This window comes from Chrysoperla carnea, chromosome 3, assembly GCF_905475395.1.
Source record: "Chrysoperla carnea chromosome 3, inChrCarn1.1, whole genome shotgun sequence".
Classification (NCBI taxonomy): Eukaryota; Metazoa; Arthropoda; class Insecta; order Neuroptera; family Chrysopidae; genus Chrysoperla; species Chrysoperla carnea.
The window spans coordinates 24,386,674-24,409,428 of NC_058339.1; the positions used below are offsets into that span (position 1 = coordinate 24,386,674).

At 28.2% G+C, this 22,755-nt stretch overlaps 1 protein-coding gene across 1 annotated transcript in view; it reads left to right on the top strand.

Moving 5' to 3' along the window:
* Positions 1-22,755, top strand: part of LOC123295265 (bestrophin-2) — an 88,212-nt gene that overhangs the window by 39,825 nt on the left and 25,632 nt on the right. Inside the window, exon 2 of the mRNA XM_044876538.1 lies at positions 21,576-21,686. Within this exon, the coding sequence (XP_044732473.1) occupies positions 21,576-21,686 (111 nt within the window). The remainder of the gene's footprint in view (positions 1-21,575; positions 21,687-22,755) is intronic.

The window sequence follows — 22,755 nt, forward strand, 5'->3', positions numbered from 1 at the left end:
AAATATTGTGCTTTTATTATAAAATTATCTGACTTTCATGATGAAATCTATCCGTCCAGTGGCGTAAGTTAATTCTCTGGTGTGTAAAGTTTGAAAATATTTACTTATATGTATCTGACTTACTTTGAGAATAAATTCCAGAGGTATTAAACAGAGGTCTATTGTAATCCAAAAACCATTTCAAGTACCTAATCTCATTCCTATGTATACTACTTTAAACATATTATAACGCGTTGTTAATATTTAGAGACGAAGGCCTTGGGCGACCTTGACCTTAACTTAGTGTAATAATATTTATAAGATACCGTTACTTAAAAAGATGATCTTTTTTTTTAAAGTCATACGATAGATATATATTATCTCTCTATCATACTAAATCAAGAACATAAAAATATACGTATGTAATAAGAACTGACAGTGTAAAAAATAGTAGAAGATTTTTATTTAGGTTTAATATTTTTGAGCACAATTACGTGATTAAATTTTATAATTTAAAATAATATTATATATAATTATGCATAATGTAGACGTTGTACATTGTTCAAATGTTCATTTAAGTCATACACTTCATTGCAAATTTCTATACAATAGAAAATCATATCTATTAAAACTTTTTATTTCGTTTTTGTATATATTTCGAAATACAAAATAAATTTTAAATAAATAAATTTTTGCTACATGTTTTGCTAAGTTTTTGCTACATGTTTTGGAATAAATAGAAAAAAAAAAGAAATTTTTTGAAATATTGCTTTTTTTACCATGATTTTTCACGATTTTTATACCATGCATATATGTAATATGCAAGGTATACTAAGTTTAGTCCCAAGTTTGTAACGCTTAAAAATATTGATGCCACGCACAAAATTTTGCTATAGGTGTTCATAGAATCACCTAATTAGTCCATTTCCGGTTGTCCGTTCGTCCGTCCGTCCGTCTGTGGACATGATAACTCAAAAACGAAAAAAGATATCGAGCTGAAATTGCCTGAGAACGACAGCGTACTCAGGACGTAAAAAGTGAGGTCGAGTTCGTAAAAGGATCCATCTTGTAAACCGTTAGAGATAGAAAAAAAGTTTAAATGTAAAAAATGTTCCTTATCAAAAAATAAACAACTTTTGCTTGAAACATTTTTTCGTAAACATCACTGTTTACCCGTGAGGGCGCCAATTAGGCGGAAATTTTATAGTATGTACCATACTTGAATATCAGTTATGTATGTGTCACATGTATGTATGTGTTATGTGATAAAGAAATCAACACTGACTATGCATGGTATTTCAACAATTAATTCAGTCAATTGTTTTATCATACAATGGCGAGGGCTATGTGTTGATCGAAATGTATATATGTTCATCTGTTCCCACATAGCTTCTTAACTGCTTATCATATTTTGACAAATAAGCTATCGTTAAAAGCGTTTTGATCGGTCTCTGGTTGTAGATCTTTGTGACGTCACATTAGATTGAATATGGCACTCTCTAGAGGGCATAAAGTCATAAACTTAAACTAAATTATAATTTAATAATACCGTGTTGGATATCAAATGAAAGGGAGTAATTAACACTTTTCAAAAATATATGTATTGTAATACTTTATCACGAAACTATAAACCCCAAACTAGTTTAAATAAAATAAAGTTCAAAAACTAAAACCATAACGCTCTAACAAAATCGTGCTCTAAAAAGTATGAAAACTAGAAAATATTATGATAATTAAAATTGTCATTTAGTCGGGGGACCTCTTTCCGTTCTGTGGTAAATATAACAATTCTCCGATGAAAATATTTTCTTGTTTTCATACTTTTAAGAGCACGATTTTGTAAGAGCGTCGGGGTTTTTGAACTTTATATTACGTCGCTTTCTGGTATATCTATCTGGGTGGAAAGTAATTGGCTATTAAACTAATTTTCCGATGAACTAGAGACTTGAAACTTAGTTTTTATAACAGACTGAAAAATATAAAATGATTTCTCTAATCCTTATTTTAATTTTTATATTCCAAAATTTGTAAAAACTTGATTTGTAATTTTCTGAAAAATTGTGTCAAATTTTAGTGTTATACGCAGGTACATAAAGTCTTTTATTTCATTTTTTTAATTCTTTTTTTTTCTTTTTTCTAGGTAAGTGAAAATTTTTTACATTAAGAAATGGTATGCTTTTGGGTATGTATACACATCATTATTTCGAAATAATGCTCTTTTGACTACTCTATTATGAAACAAGTGAAAACAAACAATTGACTGAGTTTATTGTTGAAATACCATGCATAGTCAGTGTTGATTTCTTTATCACATAACACATGTATAGACAGTATGTATAAAATGTATAGACAGTGTCATACATTGCGCACTCATTTGTTTTTTTGACGTCACGTAAATAACAAAAGATATTCACTTTTAAACAAACACACATACAACATACAAATACTATAAAATTTGCACCTAATTATCGCCCTCGTGGGTAAACAGTGATGTTTACAAAAAAATGTTTCAAACAAAAGTTTTTTATTTTTTTATAAGGAACATTTTTTACATTTAAACTTTTGTTCTATCTCTAACGGTTTACAAAATGGGTCCTACGGACCCAAGATCCAATTGACCTATGATGCTCATTTACGAACTTAGCCTCACTTTTTACGTCCTGAGTAAGCTGTAAAAATTTCAGCTCGATATCTTTTTTCGTTTTTGAGTTATCGTGACCACAGACGGACGGACGGACGGACGGACGGACGGCCGGACGGCCGGACGGACGGACAACCGGAAATGGACTAATTAGGTGTTTTTATGAACAGCTATGACAAAATTTTTTTCCTAGCATCATTATTTTTAAGCGTTACAAACTTGGGACTAAACTTAATATACTATGTATATTTCATATATGCATGGTATAAAAAGGAGAATTAGCAAACAAATAAAATAAATAAAATTTGATATGTCGTGAATTAAACTCAGTTAAACATCGATATAACATATAATTTGGAACAATATAAAACCTTGGCATGAGAAACGCACCTCAAATAATATATACCTATAGGTACTTATATTACTTAATAAAAGAATCTATTACAAAAAAAAACTCTTGAGCAGCAAAGCACGTTCACTGAAGTCATATTTCCCCCATATTTAATGTAAGATAGTTTGTATTGAAATAAAAATCGCGAAAAACATATTTTTAAATGGTTTCCTTAGTTTAATGAAAAAATACTATCAAAGAAGAGTAATAGGCGGCTGGCAAGACACTTCCAAAAGGTAAATCCTTGACTCAAAGAAAAAACTCAAAGTACATACCGATTTTCTACAACCCTCGAACTCATTTTGAAGAGGTATTACAGATTTGTGGAGCCATTAAAAATGTCGGAAAAGCATTTTTTCCAATGAGAATCTCAACCATATTTCTGAATTGAGTAAACATACCAAATTTTAGCTCAATTGAATTAAAAGGCGACGTTAGAGAAGTTCAACATCCCCAAAACTTTCCCGTTGATTTTCAATACAGGGCATAAGTTTGTATTTTCGTGGAATTAATAAAATGCATCAAATGCTGTTATTATAATTTGAATAATAATTTTTGTTAATAAATATGCATTTTATAATAATAATTTAAATATTGATTTATTACTTTTTGTTAAAATCAATTTCAAGGTTATGTCTGCTTATGAATATTTCTTTTGATATTTGCATATTAATAATGTTTAATACAATTCTTGATAAATAGATAATATTTAAATAAAAAGGAATGGAATAAGTCTCGAAGATTTCCTCTATGAGCATCACTTTGAACAATAAATTAAAGATTTACGTAAAATTTTGAACAATATACAATTCATGACTATCTGTTCTGATACAATCAATGAATCAAGACTATATAATATTTTCAAAAAAATTTAAATCTGTACATATGTTTTACCTGTCTAAAACAATCCCTAGTATAGAAGCATAGATTCATAACACAAGATTTAAACAAATTAATTAATATTACATATTGATATGATAGATTGAATTCTATGAACAATATGAAACAGCCACACCTTTTCAAAAACGACTATTATATGCCTATCGACTAAGTGATTATGTTGAAATTCATAATGGCAATAATATTTTAATATTCTTATAAAATTACTTAATTATGTCAATGAACTTTGAAATTATTGTTTATTATGAATGTATAATTATTATTTCAATTCAGGAATATGTAATTCTTTTTAAATACTTACTTACCCATCTACCTAAATTGATTTTTCAAATCTAATTATGTTACTTTATTGTTTAATCTAATCCATACGAGATATATGCTTCTACTAGAGTGATACCCACCCGCTTCGCTGGGTTTAAAAGTAAAGATTGATATAGATTGCTCTTGCTTATCCCCTTTCTAGAACACTCGAAATAATGGTAAGGATTGTTTTTACACAGGTAAAATATTTGTATGGTTTGAAATATTTTATATTGACTATTTTTACAGAAATCTGTAACTTATGGTAATGTCAAATTAAATTAATTTTTAAATTTTTTATTAATTTAATTCCTTTTTGTCCTTCTTTAAGATTCTTAAGAAATCGCTTTGCGTTAAACAGCTACTGTTTGATTAGTGTAAGAAATGTACGAAAAAAAATTCTTTAAAAAAAATCTCTGAATTTTTTCTAGACATTTTTAAAATATTGTAACAGGAAATGTACTAATATGAATAAAAATTGATTAATAACGTCTGGTGACCTTTCTGAGATATATCCAAATAAAATTTTAAATTAACATACAGGTGATTCCGCCTAAAAATAAATGAATTTTTCAACGAAAATTTTAAACATTTTTGTTAACGACTATTCAGGAAAGTACTTTTAGTTACACTTCTTCCAAAGAGAAATTATTTTAGCTTTCATACGAAAATTATAGAGAATAGCGCAGATTTTCGTTTACAAAATTTTTTTTAATATTAAGAATTCAATCAATATATTTGGATTTACCCATATGCCTAACAATTGGGAACTCGAATTATCGAATTATTAAAAGATTCAAAGAACATATGGGCCATTTAAAATATGGAAGAATTGAAAAATCATGTGTAGCCGCAGTACCCAATCCTTGCGAATTAGACGCTTATGAAAGCATCTTCAATCAAAAGATGGGTAATGAAGCAATGAACTTGGACAAAGGACCTATTCCAAATTCGGATCTAATAAAAATTGCAAAATCAAGGTTGAATTTCTAAAAATTGTCAATACGTTATAAAAATAAAGGATTATTTATTTTTATGATTTATATATAGTTTTTTAATTTAGGTTTGATTTGTAATTTATTATTTTAAACGTCAAAAAATACTCGAATGGGCTTGCGCACAAGTATCACGCTCATTGGCCAGACTAGTCAACTGATGGCAGTTGATTGGTTAGCGCCACTGACACTACAATTTGACAGATACTGTGAACAGTATAAATTGTAAAAACACGAAAGTAACAGTGTGCAGTCCGCCACCAAATTAGCAAAGAGTAACATTCACTAGCTAATTCTTACTGATGATGACTACTTGGTAGTCGAATATACGTATTTTAAAAATACAAAAAACTGATCTAGGAAATTGGGGCAAAAATCGAAATTTATTTAGGTAAATCGTACAGTAATTTTCCTAATCTTATAAACTAACTGATAATAAATACAAAAAATTAAATTTTCTAATACAGAAAATCGAATACTTCAGTTTTCAGCACCACAATAAGACCCCGGAACCTAGACATTTATTTGCGCTTCCACCAAAATGAACATTACACAAACCGTAAATATGCTTGTGATATTTTAATTTCTTAACATAGTATATGTTCTTCAAATGGAGCAAAGAACCCCTTTGATTAAACGTAAAATATCGTATTTTATAACATTCAATTTTTTTAATAAGGAGTTAGCCGAAAATGTACAATATTGCTGTTTTTATTTCATTAGTTATTAAATTTTAAATTTTTCAAAGTACATTATTCCTGTATTTTACTCAAAGAATAAATTTAGAAGTAAAATCACAAAAACTCCTTTACAATTTTAAAAACTCTCAATACCTATAATTAATATCAAAGTATTGATCATATTTATATCAATATTGTTTTTAAAAGTTAAGGTCAATAAAAGAATTTTTTAAACAGTATGTAATTATTAATTATAATGAATAATATTGGGAAAAAAATTTTATAACCAAATGGGTTGGTTGATTTCAAATAAAAAAATTATGTAATTTTTATTTTTTTTTATATACAAGTGAGCATCATAATTTATGCTTAAAAAATAATTAAAAAATTTTCCATTTGAACAAGATGAAACTTTCGTTTAAAAGTAAAAATTAGAAAATATTGTAAAATAATTTATAAAAATTCGTTAAAGTTTGAAACAATAATTATCTCAGAAAAATGTTTCTTAAAAAACTTAAGGAGATATGCAAAGATTGGATAATACTAGGGATTTCAACAAAACTTTATAAATAAATTTTTTGATTGACAAAGTTTCCAAAAATCACAAAAAAGTCCACGGGCTTTTTATTAATATTTTATCATTCAAAGTTGGCTGAAAAAATGATGAATCATATAGGTTATCCTTTTCAATTGGATATTTCAATATCAAAAAATCTAGAGAGTGTGATAAAAAAACTATCTAAATTATTTAGACAATCTTGTAGTTTATAAAAATACCATTAAAATATAAGGTTGTCGATGATATAAAAACAAAAATTTAATTTAATTATGAGTTCATTGAAGATTCATCATTTAATGAACAGGGACGACTAGTTTGAGTATTGATGATTGAAGAACGATATCTAATTATCAAATTTATAAGATACACTTGCACACAATATATTATATATTTTTGTAGTTGCGTGGTATTGTAAAGCCAAAAATAACTCATTACTTCAATATAAAGCATCTATTTGGTTTTCATGTGTGTACCGTGCAATAAACCGAAAATTTTTTCAATACTGTATTCTTACAATCAGCTTAAAGAAATTTTTTTTAAAATCTTTTGTCGGTTTAAAATTTTGAGTTGGTAATATTGAAGTAAGATAAATTTACATTAATCATTAGTTTTGTTTATAAGAAAGTGAATAATTTCTTAAACTAAATTTCGATATACTTAATTAATTAATTGATATAATTTGTTTATAACAAATGAAATAATCCTATAGAATATTCAGTATGAGAAATTTCACTTAACCTGGATTAAATTATTATTTAAAAGTTTACCTACTTAGTATAAGAGTTCACATTATTAGCTTTTTTTATTAAATTATATGTAGGTACAATAATAATTAATCTTTTAAAATTCAGTAAGTGGATTGTCAAATTTACTAACTATGAGAATATTAAAATAAACTTAGAGTACATGTTTCACAAAATTCTCATCAATACACACAAGCAAATATAGAAAAACAAACTTTTTTTTTGATAATTATCATTAAAAGGAAAGCATAAAACTGAATACAATTTTTTTTTTTCAAGTGTAGGATTTCAAATGACCGGTCCCTTTTTTTTTAAAACTAAAATTACAAATTTTAAAAATTTGCAAGCGGTGAAATGGCAAGACATTCTAAACATAAGTCATTCATCAATGTTGTCATATAGATTGATCGTTTTAGTCGATTGGTAAATCCTGTTTAAACCAATCGATACTAATGGAAAATAAAATAAAATTATTATACCATGCATATATGTAATATGCAAGGTATTAATTAAGTTTGGTCCCAAGTTTGTAACGCTTAAAAATATTAATGCTATGAACAAAATTATTAGTCCATTTTCGGTTGTCCGTCTGTCCGTCTGTCTGCCGCCACGATAACTCAAAAACGAAAAAGATATCAAGCTGAAATTTTTACAGCGTACTCAGCGTACGACAAGTTCGTAAATGAGCAACATAGGTCAATTGGGTCTTGACCTATGGATCCGGAGGACCCATCTTCTAAACCGTTAGAGATAGAACAAAAGTTTAAATGTAAAAAATCTTCCTTATCAAAAAATAAACAACTTTTTTACGTATGTGTGACATGTATGTATGTGTAATATGATAGAGTAACACTGTCTATGCATGGTATTTCAACAATTTACTAAGTCAATTGTTTGTTTTCACTTCTTTATCATAATTTTTATTTGTTTTGAAGTTGTATTCGTAAAAAACAGTATACTCTTGTAATCTATCTATTTTTTCGAATACCATGCCTTGTTGCAAACAAAAAATTTGTTATTTGATATTTCCAATTTCAAATATAAATAAAATTTAAAAACAAAAAGTAAAATTTGTAGAGCAAAATAGTGGATTTCAAATTAACGCCATTTATTTTAATTTAGCAAACAGCATTAGTATTTTTATTAGTATTTTGTTAGATACTTATTTTATATTTTTAGACTAAACACGTGAACTAAATTAATGATTTTATTTTTTTTTATATTTGAATTTCAATAATTCATTTCTTTAACTTGATTATTATAACATAATACAGAGTGGTCTTACATAATATTCATTTAGCGGAGTTAAAAAAATTGAATAAAAATGATTTTAAAATTATGAACATTTCAGGTCACTTTTGAAAACTGAATAATGATCCTAGAACCTTATTTGCAAATACCTAGCTATAGGTCTGCCTCTGAGGTATTATATAATGTAAAACTCAAAAGTAAATAGACATAAAATTCATACTAAATGCTTTCAATATTAAAAATACTTCATTTTTGGGGGATCTTCTATTCTTTCCAGATGAAAATTGTACCAAATTTTTACTAAATTTGATTCGTTGAAATATTATAGTACTTTCTTTGGAAGTTAGAAACGAATTGTGTAATATTTGGTTTTTAATAAATTTAGCTTAAATAGAAACATATGGTACTAATTTGTAAATCACAAGTATGAAAAATCTTTAATTTCCTTCGGAAAACATTTTTCTTCAAGGAAAATTTTATTTGCAGATTACTAAGTATTATTCTGTCGAATAAATATAACGGTCCCAACAGTGTTAGACATTCTGTATGAAATGTAAAATTGAAAGTAAAAATTATTGGACCAAAACAAAAATGCGTTTTCAATATCTCCACAACGTGTTTATTACAATTTATACAAGGTGGTTTTATTTTATAAGGGAAAATGTAGTACCTAGAATCATGTGTTTTGTAGTTAATGCCATATGCATTTAAATGACACAAATGCAAATTGGTTCTGTTTCTAGCGCTGTATTCCTCAAGACTATGTATTTTTTAAGAATTTAAATATAAAACAACTATCGATAAATACTTGTGAACCATGGTACAGCATAATTATGTACCATAGTTCATATCTTAATGTACTGAGAACCACCTCTTAGGATTTTACTTGAAACTTGTAAAATATCCTGCTTTGGTAGAGCCTTCTCGCAGTTGACAGTGATTTTAACCTTGTATTTAAGTATAAGTAACAGTTGGAGAACAACACGGATTAAGTTAATTGTAAATTTATAATTATTTTATAAATTCGAAGAATCAAACTACGTAATTATGAATGGATTTGTTTAAAGTATTTTTAAATTTCAGAATAATTATTGATTTTTTTTTTATAAATATATTTTAGTCCCGGTGCAACAGTGTACGTTTTTATTGATAATCTTTTTTTATTGATATATCTACAAAATTAGTGTGTGTCTTATTTAGAATTCTACTTTGACGAAGGGTGTTTAATGATAAAGAAAATACTTTATCTCTCAATTTACGCAATCACATTTTTTCTGAAATTAGCATATATTCTTGGACCCCTCATTCCAAGCACTCATTTAATACTAACGCAACTCGAGTATGTGGAATTCTTGCAGTTGTTTCCGATACTTCTTCGTATTTCATCAGCAGTCTCATTTTCTTTCTGTCTTATTATGTTTCATTAATTAAGGGCATCTGACAATAAATCTTGTCATTGCTTGATAAAAACTTATTAATTTCCTTTCCTGAAAGACCTCTGTTACACTGAAAAACTTACCCGAGTGATCAAAAACCAAACCGTGTGAAAGGTTCAATTTTTAGAGGTGTATTTATAAATGACAAGGTGTGCTGTTGGGCACCGGGACTACTTTTCTTTTATTAGTATATAAAAATAAATAATTATTGTAAATATTAAAATAATAAATTATTATAATTTTTATGTTATGTTTTTATTATTACAAAATATAAATAAAAACTTATTAATTTATTTTTAAACATTTTATTATTTGCTTAGTTAATTGATTTATATATTGGTAACATTTGGGTAAAGTACAGTGCTTAAAAAATTCTAAGAAATGTCTTATCGAGTTTTTATTTAGCAGTAGACAACATGTTGATTAAGTATGAGAAGAGCCTAAAACAGCAAGGATTCTGTTTTAATTCGTTAATGTTTAATTCGTTTAACCAAATATTCTGTGTTGTTCGAGATAATTATACCAAGCATATATGTAATATGCAAGGTATACTAAGTTAACTAAGTCTCAAGTTTGTAACGCTTAAAAATGTTGATGCTATGAACAAAATTTTGGTATAGGTGTTTATAAAATCACCTAATTAGTCCATTTTTGGTTGTCGGTCTCTCAACAGGACAACTCAAAACCGAAAAAAGATATCAAGCTGAAATTTTTACAGCATCAATAAGTAAAAAGTGAGGCCGAGTTCGTAAATGAGCAACATAGGTCAATCGGGTCTTGTAAACCGTTTGAGATACAACAAAAGTTTAAACGTAAAAAATATTCCTTATAAAACAATAGCCAACTTTTGTTAGAAACATTTTTTCGTAAACATCACTGTTTACCCGTGAGGGCGTAAATAAGGCGTAAATTTTATAGTATGTATTAAATGGGGATATCAGTTATATGTGTGTGACATGTATGTTTGTGTAATGTGATAGAGAAATCAACACTGTCTATATATGGTATTTCAACAATACCTCAGTCAATTGTTTGTTTTCACTTGTTTTTCCTTAGTTTACGTTACATAATTTGACATTTAGTTTTAAACAGATATTTAGACTCTTTGGATGTTAAAATACCATTATCAGCCATTTCTGAAAATTTGGATGCGTTATAGGTCGTTCAAACTGAAATAAGATCGAGTAAGACATATTGTTTTTCTTTAATAATTTCATTTCAGTTTGAATGACCCATAACTATCTATACAACACAGAGTACCCACCAATCCAGCATACGTCTTTTTAGACTAGACGTTGGAATTTTTTACTTTTCTCAAACATCTATTGGTACCTACTTCAATGCCAAATTCTTAATGAAGTCAATTTTTGATGTAACTTTATGTAAAGTAAAAGATGGTCATTTTATTTTGAGAAACTTTCAGACCCCTGAAAGGAAGGGGGAGGTACATGAAGGGGGCATTTTGATCTTTTTAATATAACAATATAAACCCCCTTCACGCCAATGGCGCGGGGTTTAATACTTGAAAGAGTTCCGCTTTAAACTATATAACCTTTTTTTAGAATAATTTTCTGAATCCAATGCAAAAAACCGAAAGTCAATACACACAACAAACAATTTTTTCGTAGGTTAGGTTAGTTATATTGGTTGTCCACGAAGGACACACTTAGGTTATAGAGCCCATTGTGATACTATATATGTGTTTTACCACCTTTCCGCTGATAATTTCATTTATCAGCTCCTCAATTTCAGAGGCTGAGAGCACCTCCTTCATGCATATATCATGCACTACACCAGCCCATCACAACTATTAATTAAATTAATTTTGATGCGACGGCGGGAATCGAACCCGCTACCCTAAGTATACCGCGGACGGAATGGAATTTTTTCGTAAGAATCAAAAAAATTCTAGGTTTGTTTATTGTACTATTTATTCGTTGTGTGCGTAGTCATGGAAGGGACAATAAAATCGATGCCAGCGCTTTAAGTGAAAAATTTTGGAGTTAAAGGGGGCTGTTATGACTAATTTGCAATTCTTTACATGTTAATGTCATAGAAATGTCAAATTAAAATTATTGAAAAACACGAATTAATTAAACTTAATGCATTAAAAATTTTGAAAATAAGAAATCAAATTGAACAAATATTATTTTTCAAATGTAAATTATCATAATTATTTATTTAAATTTGTGAGACAAGAATATTAAATTTTAAATGTAAGTTTTAAATGCAATCCATACAATTATATATGCATCCATACAATTCTATAATAAAAGTAGTGTATCGTTACCATGGAAACGAAACTCACGCACGGAGCGAATTGTATTGCGATTTGCATGTATGTTAATTTTGTTAAGTGCTCATCTTTTTGTGTAAATTAAAAAAAATATATAAATAAAGAAGTTACATGACTAAATTAAAATCGTATTTACTTTCAAGATGTATATTTAATCTTTACAATTAAATAAATGTATGTATACCTCCTGTGTGATATGATCAGATACAAAATAAACAAAACGATATAAATGATTGGTATGACATCACGATATAAACAACTTACAAAACTTGTTTGACTCGGAGAATATCTTGATATGTGTGTAGTGTAACGTATACATATAATCAAACCTGTAATAATATACAAGCATATTATAATGAAGAATCATGGATTTTAATCTTTTTTAGGTGGAGGTAGATACAAATTATTGTTAAATTGTTTATTATAATTAGGTATGTTAATTTATCCATATAGGTAATTGTAAACAATTATTGTTTATAAAATATAAGTGTACCTATGTAAAATAAATTATATATTTTAAACTTCACCTAGATAAAATATTATTGGCAACTGAACAATAATGGAATGTGGAGTAACACTCGGTTCATTTATGAAGACTAAGTTGTTAGAATTGTTTTTCTCAACAGTGGCTGTGACATAGAATGCATGCTTATTTTTTTAGATAATTGGCGGTACCTTTAAAATTCAAAATTCGATCATTCGTCTCAAAATTGTCATATCGGGAAAATTACGGGATGGATGATTTTCTTGAAAAGTTTCAAATTCTAGTTTTTATTTGAATTTGATCATTAGGTAACTCCGCTACTAAGACTGATATAGTGCTCCAATATATATCTCATCTAAGACTATGTACGTCATCTAGTTCTCTGGAGGCTTCGAAGGAGGAGCAGAAACGGACTAAATATCTTGATCTCCTACAAGAACTACAACAATCACCCCCTAGCTACTCAGTCTAAATGGTTGTTCTCATTATCCGTTACCTTGGCGGAATTCGTCCCACTCTCGAGATGAATCTTTCTCAAATTCCGGTCTGCAAGTCTCATCTTCGTCGCCTTACCTCTGCCATGCAGAAGGCTGTCATCATAGGCACCTTTCGTACATCGTCTTTAAGTAACATCCCTAGAAGTTTCCTTTTTTTTAGTAGATTCCACATCGCTGCGGTACCAAAATTCCTTTAAAAAAATTAAAAGGTACCAAATAGAAACTAAATGAAAGTAGAAGACCTATCAACAATTTCATTGTGAACAATTAAGTTTTGACGTCAACGCCATTCATATCTATAACTTAAAATTGATTCATTAGCGGCAGCTTCGAAACGTCATTAAAATCCATTTTTGAGCATTTTTATGAAGTTTGTTCTTTTTTAAAGTAAATCTGTATACTTAAGATATTATTGATAAAAAGCTGCATGTTTAAAAATATTTCTAATAATAACCGCTATAGTAATTTTTTTATTAATTTATCATAAGTATTGACAGTTAAGTTTCAATCTATAATTACAAAAAACAAATTAATTATGAAAAGTATATTGAAATTCACGAACTTATCATTAATCAACATAGAGGTTTTTATGAAATAAGTATAAAACGTGAAAAAGTTTCATTTACTATTAATAATTAGGTATTATTATTAACTAGAGTGATACCCACCCGCTTCGTTGGGTTTAAAAGTAAAGATTGATAAAAATTGCTCTCGCTTATCCCCTTTCTTAATCCTTTTCTATAAAACTCGAAATAATGGTAAGGATTGTTTTACACAGGTAAAATATATGTATGGTTTTCAATTTTTTTAAATGTATAATTGTCGTAATTATTCATTGAACATATCAGAAAAGATGACCGTGAAATATTTTATATTGACTATTTTTACAGAAATCTGTAATTTATGGTAATGTCAAATGAGTACTTTTACAGAAATCTGTAATTTATGGTAATGTCAAACTAAATTAATTTAAAAAAAAAATTTTTTTTTTTTAATTAATATATTTTTATAAATTATATCTCATGTGTTATTCTGAAGTATGAGCTATATTGCTGTACAGTTTCATTAAAAACTATTCGCTAGTTTTAGCATGAAAGCGTAACAAACAAACAAACAAACAAACATGCTTACTTTCGCATTTATAATATATAGAGATAGAGAAGATAGAGATAAACAGCAAAAAAATAACTCATAAATGAATTCCTTTGTAGGTTATTAAATCCTCATATTTAAGTATGAGTTGTAATAAATACATTAAAATGTTTGTGAATAGTAAAGACAATACATTAAAAAATAACTACCCACGTGCGTTTAAGACACGTGATAATAAAAGAAAATCGTTTAAAATCAAATATCACAGTTTAAAGTAGCTCCTCTCCTAGAATTCAGTATATCAAAAAAAAATCCTTCAGTATATTTGACCATAGCTGATATTTTATAATTTTAGTTATTCTATTTATCAATTAAACAAAATTATTCAATATTTTATGATTTTAACGTCACATGCCAATGAATCAAATTTATATTTTGATACATATTTAATTGCTTCTTTTAATTTCATAATAAATATTTAAAAACTGGCTTATATTATTATATGCCAAGGCCAAAAAGACTGTAGTAATACTTTCATTTGTAACAATTTTCCAAGAAAATGTTTAAAATAATTGGCTAGCCTTGAATGGCCTTTATACAACACCCCTTTGAAAAAATCGAGAAAAAAGAAAAAAAATTTTGCTAAGGAATTTGATGAAACTCGGTGGATGGGGTAATTTTGTTCCAAAAAGTATAAAAATCAGGTAAATTTAATGATTGGATGCAAAGTTTCTGAAATATCGCAATATTTGGGTCGATTTTAGCCCGTATTTCAAAAACTATTCGACCAGTCAACAAATGCACCCGATTTTTGAATTTTTTGGGTCAAAATTACCTTGTATACTGAGTTTTATCAAAATTGGAGATAAAAAAAAATTTTCCATTTTTTGATTTTTGCTTTGGAATTTGATTCATTTCAAAAATTTTATTTTACAACAATTTATAGCCACTGTTACTCGGTCAATTTTGACCGAACAAAAAGAAATCGCAATATAGTTTTTGTCCTACAAAATTTTACTCTAGATAAATTTCTATTCAAGTTATATTAGATATAACAACATGTAATTTGTGAAACTCGTCAAATTTTATTATTAAAATCTTTAACATATTTGACTGCATTGCTTTATTTAATAATATTATCTATACAGGATGATTTTTAAGAAGCTTCCACCTTTATATTTCAAAAAATTGGTGGAAATCAGAAAACTGAAAAACACATATTGGCTCATTTTTAGGGTAAATAATAAAAATAAACTATTTGGAAAATTTTTTTTTCAGGCGTCAGCTTTTGTCATCTAATTTCAGGTACTTTCAGGATGAAAAGTTTCTCTGTCGATTAAATTTGTTTTCTACACTATTTCTATCGTTTTTAGCTTAAAAAAACTATAAAATTAGAATCGAAAATTGCGGTACTCTCATTTAAAAAAACAAAAACGTACCCTCTTTGGCCATGAAAACATACCTGTATAAAAAAAATTAAATACTGTTTTTTCATTCCCTCTAAAAATCAGTGATTTGGCGTTTTATATTTTTCCGTTTCGTTTCCTAAATCACCCTGTAAAGTACATAAAAAACAACATTTTTGACGTAGAAATTTTTTAATTACATGATATTTAATAAAAAATATCTGCTATTATAATTGGTATATAGTGTAATATGTAACCAGCAATTTACATGTGTAAATTTTTTAAACTAATATTTAGTCATTTTTTAGATTTTAATTTTCGATATTTATATCCTTTTTAACTCCATATGTTTATATAGGAATAAAATGAGATGTAGTAGGTACCTCGAATCATTCTGTAATTGCTCGGTAGTTATTGCTGTGCTGGACAGCGTTCGTAATGAAACGAAATTTTTAAGAAAATATAGTGGGCTGAAGACTGATTGTTAATATTAATTAATTATTATTTTCAATAACTTTAATTTGACATTTACATGTAAAAAAATTGAAAATTATTTAAAACACCAACCTTTTACGCCAAAATTATCCACTAGAAGCGCTGCCGTCGATTTGATTCAGACGAATAACATTTATTCCTCGTGATCAAAGGATCAGTATTCAACCACACAGCTTTTCTTTCTTTATTAATTTTTAATTAATTTAATTTAATTTGTTTATAGCTAAATAATAACCATAATAATTTTATCATGTGTCTGTAATAATTCATTTCTTTAAGACATTGATTCATGTCTTTTAGCAGTTTTATGGTTGTTATGTAAATATATCAAAAGACAACATACATTGTAAAATGAATCATTTATTAATTCTTGCATAATGTGTGTATTTATTATATTTGATTAATTCTTTGATACACAAACGTTTCAATTTTAATTTTCCATACCTTTGAAATTGTATAATTGTAAAGTTTAATGTCACTAAAGTTATACAATGAAATATATTAAGATAATTATTACAAGAGAAATTTAATATGTCAATCTCTATGAACGACAAACTGTCTAAATTAATTTTTTTTAAATGTATATATTTGATTTAGTGATGCGGACAGTTTTTAATTATTACTAATTTGTAAAAGTAGATCTTTTTATTACTAATTTGTAAAAGTAGATCAACGAAATATTTTACAAAGACCCTAGGTTATCCGTTCACGAACTCAAACCTCACTTTTTACGTTCTAAACACGCTAAAATTTCAGCTTGCAAACCTACAGCAAAATTATGTCCGTAGTATTAACATTTTTAAGAATCACAAACTTGGGACTAAACTTAGTATACCTTGATATATTTCATATATACAACTTGTTAGTCGATATTGCTTGTTTGTTCCAAAGAATACTTTCCATTTTGACTCGGATAATTTTCGTAACCAATCGAGGTCCAAGATTGCATTAAATTTTTTGTATACCTACCGTTATAGTCCAAGAGCCCGCTTCGGCCAGACGCACATCATTTCATAAAACCCTAAAGTTTATCTGCGCACGTCACCAACACAGGTAAGAACGATGAGCGACTATGTAGTTTAGGCAGTGGTTACCTTGGCAGGTAACAGGTAACAAAGGTGTAAAAAACAGCACCTCAAGTACATTAAGTTTAGTTTCTTGGGGGGCTATGAAAAGAAGTTACTCCAGTAGCCGGACAGTTTTCAAGGTTTTTTCCATCTTGCCAGACGCCTTGAGAGTCCGCCGTCGGTGTAGCAGCACCTCAAGTACATTAAGATATAAAGCTCTATTTTTTTACATTTTCTTCAGAATAATATTTAAAATGACGTCATCCATTGCCAGACACTTAGTATAGTTTCAACCCCCTGCCGGACACCCCCAAACTCTAAAAAATTGTGATTACACTTACATTATAGTATAAAAGCTGAATTTTATATATGTTTCTTGGGGGGCTATGAAAAGAAGTTACCCCAGTAGCCGGACAGTTTTCAAGGTTTTTTCCATCTTGCCAGAGGCCTTGAGAGTGGCCACAACGATGAAAATCCTGAGCATTACTAAATCATTTTTTGTATACAATAATATTTTTTTTAACTCTGTAATAATTATAAGAATATTTTTTACTTTCTATAATATGGCATCTTGATTGATGAATATAATAAAAATATTTGTTCATTGGATTTCATACGATAAACAATATTATTACCTCACACAGTCAAAACTTCTCAAAAATATTAACAAAACTCGAAAAATTTATGGATTACTTTTTATACCATGTATGAAATATACATAGTATATTAAGTTTAGTCCCAAGTTTGTAACGCTTAAAAATAATGATGTTAGGAAAAAAATTTTGTCATAGGTATTCATAAAATCACCTTATTAGTCCATTTCCGGTTGTACGTCCGTCCGTCCGTCCGTCTGTGGACACGATAACTCAAAAACGAAAAAAGATATCGAGTTGAAATTTTTACTCAGGACGTAAAAAGTGAGGTCAAGTTCGTAAATGAGCATCATAGGTCAATTGGGTCTTGGGTCCGTAGGACCCATCTTGTAAACCGTTAGAGATAGAACAAAAGTTTAAATGTAAAAAATGTTCCTTATCAAAAATTAAACAACTTTTGTTTGAAACATTTTTTCGTAAACATCACTGTTTACCCGTGAGGGCGCCAATTAGGCGGAAATTTTATAATATGTACTATACTTGATTATCAGTTATGTATGTGTCACATGTTTGTATGTGTAATGTGATAAAGAAATCAACACTGACTATGCATGGTATTTCAACAATTAACTCAGTCAATTGTTTGTTTTCACTTGTTTAGATTTGTTTTTTTATTAAACTCACCATCTCACTTAAACCCGCCTGAATATATATTGCCTCGCGCTCGCACCGACGGCGGACTCTCAAGGCGTCTGGCAAGATGGAAAAAACCTTGAAAACTGTCCGGCTACTGGAGTAACTTCTTTTCATAGCCCCCCAAGAAACATATATAAAATTCAGCTTTTATACTATAATGTAAGTGTAATCACAATTTTTTAGAGTTTGGGGGTGTCCGGCAGGGGGTTGAAACTATACTAAGTGTCTGGCAATGGATGACGTCATTTTAAATATTATTCTGAAGAAAATGTAAAAAAATAGAGCTTTATGTCTTAATGTACTTGAGGTGCTGTTTTTTACACCTTTGTTACCTGTTACCTGCCAAGGTAACCACTGCCTAAACTACATAGTCGCTCATCGTTCTTACCTGTGTTGGTGACGTGCGCAGATAAACTTTAGGGTTTTATGAAATGATGTGCGTCTGGCCGAAGCGGGCTCTTGCTCTATTAGCTGAAATCAATATTTTAAAAAATAATTGACTGTTAAATTGTACCAAATTTGGTTTGTTAAAAGAATAATAACCAAACAAGACTATAACATTTTAATTTTTGGAGTCTGTTTCTTCCGCCAAGTCTCCAAAACGGCTTGACTGATTTTGATGAGATTTTCACTGGCATAAAGCTGATGTTATAAGAAGTAATTTAGGCTTTTAATTAATCTACGGTGACCGGATATTTGACGATAAAAGCAAATTTTCTTACAATACGTAGATAATATTAAACCATTATATACTTTATACATTCTAAACTAAAGCCTATACTAAATTGTGAACGCATTGAGGTACGTGGGCGATGTATATTCCATTTATGAACGGTATAGAAAGTGAAAGTTACCAAATTTAAAAAACACCCGACATAATTTTTCGGTTACGGAACCCTTGGAACCCTAAACTCGCTCTTGAAACGTATCTAAGAACACCCTCCATTAAATTGCCTTTCAAACAAGCCAAGAAAACCAAAATCGGTTCATCCGTTTAGGCGTTGCGATGCCACAGACAGACAGGCACACACACATAGTGGTAAAAATTATAACACCACTTAGTTCGGGGGTTAAAAATGAAACTTTTGATTTTTTTCATACTTCTTTTTTAATATTGTTTTCAAAGATGTTTTTCCAGTTACGTCACCTTCTAATCCATTACATAGACTTGTGAAACAAAATTTTTCAACATTATATGTATATTTGTTTAAATTGAATGCATGATAATCATAAATAAATCAGCATATTAATAATTATGTAATAATGTCAATAGTGTATTTCTTCTTTACACGACCAGTTGTGTTATTGAATTTAAAAAATGCATATTTATTAACAAATCAGCACGCTTCCACTCTAATTTTTATTACTTCACTATTAGTAATATAAATTATTGTAAAATTGTTTATGTGTATTTATTTATTATTTTACAAATTCCATTAGTCATTCATATTGTTATATATAAATATTGTTTTTACATTATAGATAACATATTTATTAGTTGATACTAGCTAGCATGCACGGAGAGCAATATGTATATAAAATTATATGAGTTCAATAATCCGTTCGATTCAGTGTGGAACTCTAACTTTTTTGAAAATGAAGTTTTACCCATTACATGATATTCGCTGACATTGTAACTTTCTATAGGTCCAATCATTAAATTTACCTGATTTTTATACTTTTTGGGTCAAAATTGCCCCATCCACCAAGTTTCATCAAATTCCATAACAAAAATTTTTTTTCGTTCTTCTCGATTTTTTCAAAGGGGTACCCTTAAAAAAATTGCAAAAAATCGACGAATTTTTTTAATCTCCAATTTTGATAAAATTTAGTATACAAGGTAATTTTGACCCAAAAAGTACAAAAATCAAATGCATTTGTTGACTGGTCGAATAGTTTTTGAGATATGGACTAAAATCGATACAAATATTGCCATATCTCAGAAACTCTGAATCAAATCCTTAAATTAACCTGATTTTTATACTTGTTGGTTCAAAGTTACCCCATCCATTGAGTTTCATCAAATTCTAAAGCAAAAGTTTTTTTTTAAAAAAGGGGTACGTACCCCTTAAAAAAATTGCTAAAAAAATTGTTTATCTCCAATTTCGATAAAACTCAGTATATAAGATAATTTTGATCCAAAAAGTACAAAAATCAGGTGCATTTGTTGACTGGTCGAATAGTTTTTGAGATACGGACTAAAATCGATCCAAATATTGCGATATCTCAGAAACTTTGCATCCAATCAATAAATTAATCTGATTTTTATACTTTCTGGATCAAAATTATCCCATCCACCGAGTTTCAACTACAATTTGGCCTCGGATCAAGTTAAATAAACCTCCTAAATTCTAATTTTTCAAAAGGTAATAGTTTTTTTTCACAGATGAAATCAAATGTTAATTTTTCGTAAATTTAATTTTCTCGTGAACGGAGATTAAGCGTTCTCAAATATAAAAAGTAAAACCAATTCTCAAAAATAAATAAGAAAACGAATTATAGAATTTTCGTTTGAAGCTCTAAAACTCGAACTAAACTAAGACAGAACAAAATTTAGTTTGTGAAGTAAATTTTGGAACACATGATAAAATTTAAATTACACATTTAAGTATATTATTAATATAAAACAGATATACATTTAGTTGAATAAAATTTTAAACTGTTTATCCGGATATCCGGTTAATCTTTATTTTTACCTATATCGTTACCTCAACATATATATATCTAATTTATGTTAATAATAATCAATTTGTTTCACACGAATCAATCAGAAGTTGCCAAACTTTTCAATAGAGCGTGCGTAGTATTTCAACATGTGTATTAAATAATTGTTCTTATTTTTAAAATTTTATATTATTATAATTTTCATATATTTTATTTTATTATCACTTTTTGTTTTTGTTTTTGTTTACTTTTAATCATGCATACGATATTTATTTACATCATGGTCTCGATTATAATTGATGTTTTTAATATGATGCATACAGTGTAAACTAAATATTGACAAATATCATGTATAGTAATCTTAATTAAAGAGAATTGAAAGTAATAAAATTTTATTTTATTTGTTACAGATGGCGAGGAAGTGTTTATAAATTAGTATGGCGAGAATTATTAGCTTACTTATTCCTATATTATTCAATAAATTTAATTTATAGACATGCACTTAATTCACATCAACAAAGGTAAGTAATTTTTTTTTATTCATTAATTTATTTACACTTGTGATAACCGTATTCAGACAATAGAACGATTTAATTAATAAAATTCTAAAGCACCCTCTAAAAATTTCAGCTTGATATCTGTTTTCCTTTTTGAGTAATCGTGATGACAGACGGACAGACGACAGACGACAGACAGACTAATGAAGTGATTTTATAAACACCTTTACCAAAATTTTGTTAGTAGCAACCAATACTTTTAAGCGTTGCAAACTTGGGACTAAACTTAGTACACCTTGGTATATTTCATATACATACATGGTATAAAAATAGATTTGTTTATAATAGATCACAAAAAAATATCAATTATCACCAAACCATAACAGAGAATAAAATTACATCACCATCATCTTCATTTTATTGTTTCTTCTTCTGGTATCTATATTCTGTACCAGTGTTATATGTATTATATTTTATAATTAAAACTCGTTGAACTGCATTTGGAAATCTTCAAGAATCAAGGTGAAACATTAACATGAACTTTAAAAAAAATATATAATATCGTTATGGTACCATTAAATGTAAAATAATTTGTAACATTCAAAGACCTTGAAATATCTCTTGCTTTTGTAATATGAACAACTGAAACGTTCGCAATAATTTGTTTTATTTAAATACAGGGAGTTTTTAAATGAAGAAGATTACTTTATAGTTCATTTTTATACCATGTATATGAAATATATCAAGGTATGCTAAGTTTAGTCCCAAGTTTGTAACGCTTAAAAATATTGACGATACGAACAAAATTTTGATATAGGTGTTCATAAACCCAACTGCTTAGTCCATTTTCGGTTCTCTGTCCGTCTGTCTGTCAACATGATAGTAAAAGTACAAAATATAAGTCTTCCTGTCATCTCCACTATTCAAATTTCAATTCGTATCTCATTTTCGCAACCCGTTATAATTTCAGATAGATGATACTATCTTCTTGATGCACTTAGTCGTTCACCGTCTAACGTTCTCTCAAAACGGGGTACTTCTAGGAAAAGTTTTTCCCTTTCGTAAGCTTTATGTCCACAAAAAAGCTTGTATA